The sequence below is a fragment of the Mesoplodon bidens genome (assembly GCF_964165515.1).
Source record: "Mesoplodon bidens genome assembly, chromosome: 1".
Classification (NCBI taxonomy): Eukaryota; Metazoa; Chordata; class Mammalia; order Artiodactyla; family Ziphiidae; genus Mesoplodon; species Mesoplodon bidens.
Window position 1 is genome coordinate 225,405,505 of NC_138176.1, and position 12,204 is coordinate 225,417,708.

At 38.4% G+C, this 12,204-nt stretch overlaps 1 protein-coding gene across 3 annotated transcripts in view; it reads right to left on the bottom strand.

The window, feature by feature from the left end:
• Nucleotides 1–12,204, bottom strand: part of LRBA (LPS responsive beige-like anchor protein) — an 808,478-nt gene that overhangs the window by 202,927 nt on the left and 593,347 nt on the right. For all 3 annotated transcript variants that reach the window (XM_081242275.1, XM_081242274.1, XM_081242273.1), the window contains exon 43: nucleotides 8,950–9,065. In XM_081242275.1, the coding sequence (XP_081098401.1) occupies nucleotides 8,950–9,065 (116 nt within the window). The remainder of the gene's footprint in view (nucleotides 1–8,949; nucleotides 9,066–12,204) is intronic.

A 12,204-nucleotide genomic window follows, 5' to 3' on the forward strand; every position in this document is an offset into this window, starting at 1 on the left:
TGGTTTTCTCAGGGTATATGTCCAGTAGTGGGATTGCTGCATCGTATGGTAGCTCTATTATTAGTTTTTTTTTTTTTTTTTTTTTTGCGGTACGTGGGCCTCTCACTGTTGTGGCCTCTCCTGTTGTGGAGCACAGGCTCCAGACGCACAGGCTCAGAAGCCATGGCTCATGGGCCCAGCCGCTCCGCGGCATGTGGGATCTTCCCGGTTCGGGGCACGAACCCATGTCCCCTGCATCGGCAGGCGGACTCTCAACTACTGCGCCACCAGGGAAGCCCCTATTTTTAGTTTTTTAAGAAACTTCCATATTGTTCTCTACAGTGGCTGTATCAATTTACATTCTCACCAACAGCGCAAGAGGGTTCCCTTTTCTCAACACCCTGTCCAGCATTTATTGTTTGTAGGTTTTTGGATGATGGCCATTCTGACCGGTATGAGGTGATAACTCATTGTAGTTTTGATTTGCATTCCTGTAATGATTAGTGATGTTGAGCATCCTTTCATGTGTTTGCTGGCAATTGGTATATCTTCTTTGGAGAAATGTCTATTTAGGTTTTCTGCACATTTTTGGATTGGGTTGTTTGTATTTTTGATATTGAGCTGCATGACCTGCTTGTAAATTTTGGAGATTAATCCCTTGTCAGTTGCTTCATTTGCAAATATTTTCTCCCATTCTGAGGGTTGTCTTTTCATCTTGTTTATGGTTTCCTTTGCTGTGCAAAAGCTTTTAAGTTTCATTAGGTCCCATTTGTTTGTTTTTATTTCCATTACTCTAAGAGTTGGATCAAAAAAGATCTTGCTGTGATTTATGTCAAAGAGTATTCTGTGTTTTCCTCTAAGAGTTTTATAGTGTCCGGTCTTACATTTAGGTCTTTAATCAATTTTGAGTTTATTTTTGTGTATAGTGTTAGGGAGTGTTCTAATTTCATTCTTTTACATGTAGCTGTCCAGTTTTCCCAGCACCACTTATTGAAGAGGCTGTCTTTTCTCCATTGTATATTCTTGCTTCCTTTATCAAAGATAAGGTGACCATATGTGGGTGCATTTATGTCTGCGCTTTCTATCCTGTTCCATTGATCTATATTTCTGGTTTTGTGTCAGTACCATACTATCCTGATTACTGTAGCTTTGTAGTATAGTCTGAAGTCAGGGAGCCTGATTCCTCCAACTCCGTTTTTCTTTCTCAAGATTTGCTTTGGCTATTCGCGGTATTTTGTGTTTCCATACAAGTTGTGAAATATTTTTTCTACTTCTGTGAAAAATGACATTGGTAGTTTGATAGGGATTGCACTGAATTTGTAGATTGCTTTGGGTACTATAGTCATTTTCACAATGTTGACTCTTCCAATCCAAGAACATGGTATATCCCTCCATCTGTTTGTATCATCTTTAATTTCTTTCATCAGTGTCTTATAGTTTTCTGCATACAGGTCTTTTGTCTCCTAAGGTAGGTTTATTCCTAGGTATTTCATTCTTTTTGTTGCAATGGCAAATGGGAGTGTTTCCTTATTCTCGTTCAGATTTTTCATCATTAGTGTATAGGAATGCAAGAGATTTCTGTGCATTAATTTTGTATCCTGCTACTTTACCAAATTCATTGATTAGCTCTAGTAGTTTCCTGGTGGCATCTTTAGGATTCTCTATGTGTAGTATCATGTCATCTGCAAACAGTGAGAGTTTTACTTCTTCTTTTCCGATTTGTATTCCTTTTCTTTCTTTTTCTTCTCTGATTGCCGTGGATAGGACTTCCAAAACTATGTTGAATAATAGTGGTGAGAGTGGACAACCTTGTCTTGCTCCCGATCTTAGAGGAAATGGTTTCAGGTTTTGAACACTGAGAACGATGTTGGCTGTGGGTTTGTCATATATGGCCTTATTATGTTGAGGTAAGTTCCCTCCATGCTTACCTTCTGGAGGGATTTTATCATAAATGGCTGTTGAATTTTGTCAAAAGCTTTTTCTGCATCTATTGTGATGATCATATGGTTTTTATCCTTCAATTTATTATTATGGTTTATCACATTGATTGACTTGCGCATACTGAAGAATCCTTGCATTCCTGGGACAAATCCCACTTGATCATGGTGTATGATCCTTTTAATGTGCTGTTGGATTCTGTTTGCTAGTATTTTGTTGGAAATTTTTGCATCTATGATCATCAGTGATACTGGCCTATAGTTTTCTTTTTGTGTGACATCTCTGTCTGGTTTTGGTATCAGGATTATGGTGGCCTCGTAGAATGAATTTGGGAATGTTCCTCCCTCTGCTATATTTTGGAAGAGTTTGAGAAGGATAGGTGTTAGCTCTTCTCTAAATATTTGACAGAATTCGTCTGTGAAGCCATCTGGTCCTGGGCATTTGTTTGTTGGAAGATTTTTAATCACAGTCTCAATTTCAGTGCTTGTGATTGGTCTATTTTGTCTATTTCTTCCTCATTCAGTCTCGGAAGGTTGTGCTTTTCTATGAATTTGTCCATTTCCTCCAGGTTGTCCATTTTATTGGCATATAGGTGCTTGTAGGAATCTCTCATGGTCCTTTGTATTTCTGCAGTGCCAGTTGCTACTTCTCCTTTTTCATTTCTAATTCTATTGATTTGAGTCTTCTCCGTTTTTTTCTTGATGTGTCTGGCTAATGGTTTATCAATTTTGTTTATCTTCTTAAAGAACCAGCTTTTAGTTTTATTGATCTTTGTTATCATTTCCTTCATTTCTTATTCATTTATTTCTGATCTGATCTTTATGATTTCTTTCCGTCTGCTAACTTTGGGGTTTTTTTGTTGTTCTTTCTCTAATTGCTTTAGGTGTAAGGTTAGGTTGTTTATTTAAGATGTTTGTTTCTTGAGGTAGGATTTTATTGCTATAAACTTCCCTCTTAGAACTGCTTTTGCTGCATCCCATAGGTTTGGGTCATCGTGTTTTCATTATCATTTGTTTCTAGGTATTTTTTGATTTCCTCTTTCATTTCTTCAGTGATCTCTTGGCTATTAAGTGGTGTATTGTTTAGCCTCCATGTGTTTGTAATTTTTACAGATTTTTTTTCCTGTAATTGATATCTAGTCTCATAGTATTGTGGTTGGAAAAGATATGTGATATGATTTCAATCTTCTTAAATTTACCAAGGCTTGATCTGTGACCCGAGATAAGATCTATCCTGGAGAATGTTCCATGAGCACTTGAGAAGAAAGTGTATTCTGTTGTTTTTGGATGGAATGTCCTATAAATATCAATTAAGTCCTTCTTGTTTCATGTATCATTTAATGCTTGTGTTTCCTTATTTATTTTCATTTTGGATGATCTGTCCATCGGTGAAAGTGGGGTGTTCAAGTCCCCTACTATGATTGTGTTATTATCGATTTCCCTTTTTTTAAAATAAATTTATTTATTTTTATTTATTTATTTTTGGCTGTCTTGGGTCTTCGTTTCTGTGCAAGGGCTTTCTCTAGTTGCGGTGAGCGGGGGCCACTCTTCATCGCAGTGCGCGGGCCTCTCACTGTCGCGGCCTCTTTTTGCGGAGCACAGGCTCCAGACATGCAGGCTCAGTAGTTGTGGCTCATGGGCCCAGTTGCCCCGTGGCATGTGGGATCTTCCCAGACCAGGTCTCGAACCCGTGTCTCCTTCATTGGCAGGCAGATTCTCAACTACTGCGCCACCAGGGAAGCCCCGATTTCCCTTTTATGGCTGTTAGCGCTTGCCTTATGTATTGAGGTGCTCCTATGTTGGGTGGATAAATATTTACAATTGTTATATCTTCGTCTTGGATTGTTCCCTTGAATGTTATGTAGTGTCCTTCTCTGTCTCTTGTAATAGTCTTTATTTGAGTCTATTTTGTCTGATATGAGAATTGCTACTCCAGCTTTCTTTTGACTTCCATTTGCATGGAATATCTTTTTCCATCCCCTCACTTTCAGTCTGTATGTGTCCCTAGGTCTGAAGTGGGTCTCTTGTAGGCAACATATATATGGGTCTTATTTTTGTATCCATTCAGCCAGTCTGTGTCTTTCGGTGGGAGCATTTAATCCATTTACATTTAAGGTAGTTATCAATATGTATGCTCCTATTCCCATTTTCTTAATTGTTTTGGGTTTGTTATTGTAGATCTTTTCCTTCTCTTGTGTTTCCTGCCTAGAGAAGTTCCTTTAGCATTTGTTGTAAAGCTGGCTTTGTGTTGCTGAATTCTCTTAGCTTTTGCATGTCTGTAAAGGTTTTAATTTCTCTGTTGAATCTGAATGAGATCCTTGCTGGGTAATCTTGGTTGTAGGTTTTTCTCCTTCATCACTTTAAATATGTCTTGCCACTCCCTTCTGGCTGCAGAGTTTCTGCTGAAAGATTAGCTGTTAACCTTATGGGGATTCCCTTGTATGTTATTTGTTGTTCTTCCCTTGCCAATTATAATATTTTTGCTTTGTATTTAATTTTTGATAGTTTGATTAACGTGTGTCTTGGTGTGTTTCTCCTTGGATTTATCCTGTATGGGACTCTCTGCGCTTCCTGGACTTCATTGACTATTTCCTTTCCCATATTAGAAAGTTTTGAACTTCAAATATCTCTTCAAATATTTTCTCAGTCCATTCCTTTTTCTCTTTTTCTTCCAGGTCCCCTATAGTTCGAATGTTGGTATATTTAATGTTGTCCCAGAGGTCTCTAAGACTGTCTCAATTCTTTTCATTCTTTTTTCTTTATTCTGCTCTGCAGTAGTTATTTCCACTATTTTATCTTCTACATCACTAATCCGTTTCTTCTGCCTCAGTTATTCTGCTATTGATTCCTTCTAGAGAATTTTTTATTTCATTTATTGTGCTGTTCATCATTGTCTCTTTGCTCTTTAGTTCTTCTAGGTCCTTGTTAAATGTTTCTTGTATTTTCTCCATTCTGTTTCCACGATTTTGGGTCACCTTTACTATCATTACTCTGAATTCTTTTTCAGGTAGACTGCCTATTTCCTCTTCATTTGTTTGGTCTGGTGGGTTTTTACCTTGCTCCTTCATCTGCTGTGTGTTTCTCTGTCTTCTCATTTTGCTTAACTTACTGTGCTTGGGGTCTCCTTTTCGCAGGCTGCAGGTTCGTAGTTCCTGTTGTTTTTGGTGTCTGTCCCCAGTGGCTAAGGTTGGTTCAGTGGGTTGTGTAGGCTTCCTGGTGGAAGGGACTAGTGCCTATATTCTGGTGGATTAGGCTGAATCCTGTCTTCCTGGTGGGCAGGATCCCGACCGGCGGTGTTTTTTGGCATGTCTGTGACCTTATGATTTTAGACAGCCTCTCTGCTAATGGGTGGGGTTGTGTTCTGGTCTTGCTAGTTGTTTGGCATAGGGTGTCCAGCACTGTAGCTTGCTGGTTGTTGAGTGGAGCAGGGTCTTAGCTTTGAGATGGAGATCTCTGGGAGAGCTTTCGACATTTGGTATCACATGGAGCCAGGAGGTCTCTGGTGGACCAATGTCCTGAACTCGGCTCTCCCACCTCAGAGGCACAGGCCTGACACCCAGTCGGAGCACCAAGACCCTCTCTGAATACTGTTACCTCCTCGGAGCGCTCAATAGCAGGGTGCATGGAGCTTTTACAGAGGGTCTCAGCAAGCAGGCAGTCCTGCGGTACCAGATTAGCAAACGTTCAAAAGCTTGACAATATAGTCTGTCGGCAAGGGTGTGGAGAAACAGTCCGTCTTTTGCATTGCTAGTGAGAATGCAAAAGGATATAACCAACAACAACTTTGTCAATATGTCTTCATCAACCAAATGAGTAATGCCAATGTGGAACCCAGGACCACTCACTCCGTGGAAGAATCCCAAGTTCAGGCAGGAGACAGGCAGAGTGCCAGTAATATCTGGATATTGCTTGACACTTTACAGACTGTTTTCAATGAATTTGCCTTCTCTGCTGAGCTTCAAAGCTTCCAGGATCTTGGCAGCTGAGAAGTGAAAGGCAGAGGGAGGGAGTGTGGGGCAGGAGCAGCTTCTGGGCGTGTGCTCATGGGCGTGGCTGCCTAAGAGACCCGGGAGCAGAGGGTAAATAGTCCCCTGATTGGACAGGGCGGAGCAAGGACTACAACTTGATTTGATGCTTTTAACATTTTATTTCACTGTATTCATCATGGGCTTGAGGTCTATTAGAGTAACAGAGTTCTTCCTTGAGTGACCTGGAAATAGTCTTAGGACACATGAATAACTAGGACAGTTTTAATTCTGAAGTATTTATGTCGTTACATGTTTCTGTCAATGTTAACGTCTCCCAGAAAAAAATAACCACACTTAACAGCAAAAAGCAGTCTAGTTTGATGTCTCCATTGTCTCTCATTTTCCTGATTGAGATGTTAGTAAACAGTAAAATCCTCTTCTTAGCCTATCTGCTTAAATAATCAAGTTTATTGTACCTACAAAAAAAAGAGTACATACCTGCTCACTGTAAACAGACTTTTATTAAGTAAGTTAAATTCAATATTTAGTTACTGAACGCCTAGTGACTGTCTTTTGGGAAATGTGTCATGATATCACGAGAACCTATATGTATCACAGATAACACTGTAAAAGAAATATTAAATAACATGAGACTCCACCCCAGCCTCTAGTGTATGTAAAAACCATCCAAAACAAATTATTGATTCTATTCTTTAAAGAGAATATCCAGGGGATATATTTAAAAGACACTATAGGCACAGTAGAAGTTATTTGAGAGCGGACCATTTCATAAATGCTGTCCGTGATTATTACACTGCATTCAATCTAGGTGTTAATTGATTTATCATGTACAAAAGATGTCCATTTAAACTTGTTACATAAGTTTCCTGTCTCTCATTCTTACTTAATAATCCTTTCAGTCTCTAGTTATACAATCCCTACTAAATTCCACATAACTGTTCAAACTTTCTTTTTTCCTTTCCCTCAGTGGACCCTCAGATGAGTATCTTCCTAACTGATGAATCTTAAGAGTTTTTCAGTGTAAGCCCTGAACTTCCAATTCTTCGTACTACACCCTCTCTTCTCCACTTCTTCAACAGTGTCTTTATTCTCTGGGAGGTGTGATTCTTCCACCTGAGCTCTTGAACAGGTCCCCCTCATAATGTGAATTGTAACTTTTCCTCTCTCTTCCTCTTTCACAGTTACTCTCTGCTGCCTTAACTCACCCTCTCTTTACTATTAAACAAGAAAACTGTAATCTACCTCTAATATTGTCATTTAATCTCGAACCATTCAGTCCTTATAATCAAACATTTTTGCTTGTTTTGCAAATAAACCCCTAGGGACTTCCCTGGTGGCGTAGTGGATAAGACTCAGCGCTCCCAATGCAGGGGGCCTGGGTTCGATCCCTGGTCAGGGAACTAGATCCCATATGCATGCTGCAACTAAGAGTTCTCATGCCACAACTAAGGAGCCAGCCTGCCGCAACTAAGACCTGGCACAACCAAATAAATAAAATAAATATTAAAAAAAAAGAAAGAAAACAAACCCCTATAAAGTAACCTGTAAGTCCTGAGATGTTAAAGCAAAGGCATGGCCTGTACTCACTCTTAATTCTCCCTTACCTCTCCATCACATCTAATACAGCGGCCAAGGCCTTTCTCCCTTTCCCCTTGTATCTCAAGACATTTGCTTCACCTTAGTTCTCCTCCTACTAAGTCTATAAACTCTTCCCATCTTTGTATGCTTGCTTACGCCTAAGTCAGTCATTCTCTTCTCTTCTTTAATAACTTTCCCTCTTTCTTTTTGTTATGCACAAGTGCATTCCCCAGACCTTACCTCACTGCTTTCTATATCACCTGGCTTGGTAATCTCAACTCTCCCTCTTGGTGATTCCTCTCTATGCAGGTGAAATCCAAAGTCCTATCTCTAAGCTGCAAATACCCTCACTTAACCTATACTCCAACAATTCTTTTTAATATCTTATCTTGGATGTCTTGCTAGCACAGTAAAATCATCCTTCTCTAGATCAATTTTTTGACTTCTTCTCCCTTTAATGGCACCATCATTTTCCTCATGATGTAGAGCAGAAGCCTGGAAGTCTTTCCTGACACATTTTTCTCATTTACTCCCAACATTCAGTCAGCTACATGGCAAATGGTTTGTACCTTGTAAATTCTTGTTATCTTTTTTGTTTGTTTGTTTAATTAATTAATTTATTTTTGGCTGCATTGGGTCTTTGTTGCTGTGCGCGGGCTTTCTTTAGTTGCAGTTGCGGTGAGCGGGGGCTATTCTTCATTGCGGCGTGCAGGCTTCTCAGTGCAGTGGCTTCTCTTGTTGTGGAGCACGGGCTCTAAGCGGGTGGGCTTCAGTAGTTGTGGCACGTAGCCTCAGTAGTTGTGGTTCATGGGCTCTAGAGCACAGGCTCAGTAGTTGTGGCACACGGGCTTAGTTGCTCCACGGCATGTGGGATCTTCCAGGACCAGGGATCGAACCCGTGTCCCTCGCATTGGCAGGCAGATTCTCAACCACTGTGCCACCAGGGAAGCCCAATTCTTGTGTTATCTAATCCTTTGTTTTACTTCCTACTGCCACCTCTCTAATGCAGGCCCTCATTACTTTTTATATGTAATTGCTTCCTAACTTCTGCTCTCTACCTAGACTCTTTGCACCATAATTTATCCTTCATACTGCTTCCAACTTTTCATACAGTTCTGATATTACTCATTTGTTCCAAAACTTTCTAAAGTTTCCCTGTGAATTGACTGCCAATTCCTCAAACTGACAAAAAAATCTTGCACGTCTCCACACTACCTTTCTAGTTTTCTTTTTCATTATACCTTTATGAATATATATTTTATGTACACGCAAACACAAACACACACACATACTATACCATTAATTGTTCTTTAGCTATACTTCATTTCTTCCCATCTCTGTATGCTTGCTTACGCCTTTAGCTTTACATGGAATGACTCTATTTATATAAATATTCAAAATAATCTAATCATATCACTATTAATAATTTATCATTTGAAATACATCAACATGTGAGCTTAAATTACCTGCTATTGTGTTGAGAAACATCAAGTACTCAAAATTTGAAATCTCCCTGTGTTGCCATCGCTGGGTCATATTAGAAGCTTTAAAAAGTTGACGAGGACTAGCTAATGAGATACGCCTGCAAGAACAAGAATTTGATATAGAATCAAATTAAACTTAATTCGATTAATTAGATCAATAATAAATCATGACTTTTGTGCTCGTTCAAAATGGCATCTGTATTACTCTGAGACGTTCTCTTCATGTTATATTAACGAATGCTAGAGATGTTTCAATCTATAATTAATGGTTAAACGAATGATTTGGATGAGCCACAGGTCTATGACCCATATTCTATTCATCAAGGTAAGCTGTCATTAGAAAGCCATTATAATGTCTAGGCTCCATAAATGTTGATTAGGAACAGTATGATTAGTAATTCACTGCCTTCCTGATGCAAACGTAATCACAGTAACTAAGTAATCCACATAACACTGTATTCACATCTTTATCAGTTTAAATAGTCATGGCTTAAAGACAGCATGTCTGTACATTATAAATGTAAACATCATGTTTGTATACCCATTGTCATAGGGGAAAGAGGATCCCAGCTCCTCAGGTGTCTATTCGTGGGTTCGGACAAAGGTAAGGTAAACTATCATGCTTTTATAGAGCCTAGTAGTAGACCAAGTTCTCTGTTTTCTTAAGGCCATGTAAATAACAAGGGATAAAACTGACCAATGCTAAGCAGCAGTGGGCAATAGGTGGCAGGACTACTTACGACATCCGGAGTCCAGCATCTTAGAAAAGCAATGCTGTCACAGCTCTTCCTACTGCTCAGGACAAGATACGTGCTTTGCTCAAGCTTTATTTCCACAGTTATAAGTTACGTAACACAAAATTTACCCTTGTAAGTGTACTTACTCAGTGATTTTTTTTTTTTTTTTTTTTTTTTTTTTTTTGCTGTACGCGGGCCTCTCACTGTTGTGGCCTCTCCCGTCGCGGAGCACAGGCTCCGGACACACAGGCTCCGCGGCCATGGCTCGCGGGCCCAGCCGCTCCGCGGCATGTGGGATCTTCCGGGATAGGGGCACGAACCCGTGTCCCCTGCATCGGCAGGCAGACTCTCAACCACTGCGCCACCAGGGAAGCCCTCAATGATTTTTTAAAAGTAAATTTCTAGAGTCGTGCAATTATCACCACATTGTATTCTGGGACATTTTAATCAACACTAAAACTTCCCTTGTGCCTATTTGCAGTTAATTCCTATTCCTATCCCCAGCTCTAGGCAACTATCAATCTGCTTTCTGTCTCTGTGAACTAGCCGTTTCTGAACATTTCAGATAAATGGAATCATACATCATGTAATCTTCTGCATCAGGCTTCTTCTACTAACCATAATGTTTTGAGGTTCATCAATGTGCCAGCATGTATGAGCACGTCATTTCTTTTGACTGTCAATAGTATTCCATTGTATGAATATAGAATATACCACATTTTTTAAATCCATTCACCACTTGATAGACATTTAAATGATTCCAGTTTTTAGCTATTATGAAAAATGCTACTCAGAACATTCACGTACACGTCGTTGCTGAACATATGGTTGCATTTCTTTTGGATAGATTCCTAGGAGTGAAATTGCCAGGTTGCCTGTTAACTTAATATTTATATTTTTGAGAAACTGCCAAATTGTCTTCCATTATACATTCCAACAATGTATGATGTTCCAAATTTTCCACATCTCTGCCAGTACTTGCTATTGTATGAAATTTTTATTATAGCCATTCTAGTGAGTGTAAAATGGTATCTTATTATAATTTTAATGTACATTGTTGAACATCTTCTCGTGTGTTAATTAGCCATTTGTTTATTTTCTTTGAGGAAATTACTATTCAGATCTTTTTTACCTTAATTGGGTTGCTTCTGTCCTATTATTGAGTTGTCCAAGGTCTTCATACATTTTGGATACAAGTCTATCAAATACATGATGTGCAAATATTTCTCAGTCTGTGGCTTATCTTTTCACATACTTAGTGATATATTTAAAGCACAAACATTTTAAATTTTAGTTAAATCCATCTTCTCAATTGTTGTCTTTTATGAATTATGCTTTTGGATGTCACATGTGATCTCTTTGCTTAATGCAAGATGACAAAGTTTTTATCCTATATTTTATTTGAGAAATTTTTTAGTTTTAGATCTTAAATATAGGTCTGTGACACACCTTAATTCTTATTAACAGTGTGTGGTAAGTGTTGAAGTTCATTTTCTTGCATGTGACTATCCAGTCATTACAGTACCATTTGTTTAAAGATTACCCTTTCTTCATTGAATTGTGTTGGCACGTTTCTTAAAAAGCAACTGACCATAAATGGAAGGGTTTATTTCTTTATTCTCAACATAGTTTCATTAATTTATGTGCCTATCCTTGTATAAGTAGCACACATTTTGATTACTATGGTTTTATGGTAAGTTTTGAAATCAGATAGTATAAGTTCTGTAATTTTGTTGTTCTTTTTCAAAATTGTTTCGGCAATTCTAGATCCATTGTATTTCAGCTTCTCTATTTCTCCCAAAAAGTGTAGTAAATTTTGATAGGGATTGTATTAAGTTTATAGATTGAAGAAGAATTGACATCTTAATCATATTGAACCTTCTGAGCCATGAATATGGAATGTCTCCATTTACTGATGTCTGTCTTTAATTTCAAACAGCCATGTTTTACACTTTTCATTGCAAATATTGTACATGTCTTTTGTCATCTAGGAATAAAGACATTTCCCTTTCCAATCTGGATGCCTTTGATTTTTCCCTTCCCTTCCTTTCCTATCACACAGGCTTATCACACATTATATATCAATATAATATTGATAGAAGTGGTGAGAATGGAAGACATTCTAGCATTCCTGAACTTAGGGGAAAAGCATTCAGTCTTTCAACATTAAGTACAGTGTATGTTATGTGGGTTTTTGATGGTTGCTATTTATCTGTTTGTAGAAATTCCTTTATATTTCTATTCAGTTGAGATTTTCTAGTCATGAATGTGTGTTTCATTTTGTCAAATGCTTTTTCTGTGTCTACTGAGATGATCATGTGGGTTTTGGGGGGTTTTTTGTCCTGTATTCTATTAACTTCATGCATAACATTAATTGATTTTCACATTTAAACCAATCTGCATTCCTGTGATAAAACCCACATGGCTACTTTATAATCCTTTTTGTATATTGCTGGCTTTGGTTTGATAATGTTTTATAAAGGATTTTTGAATACATGTT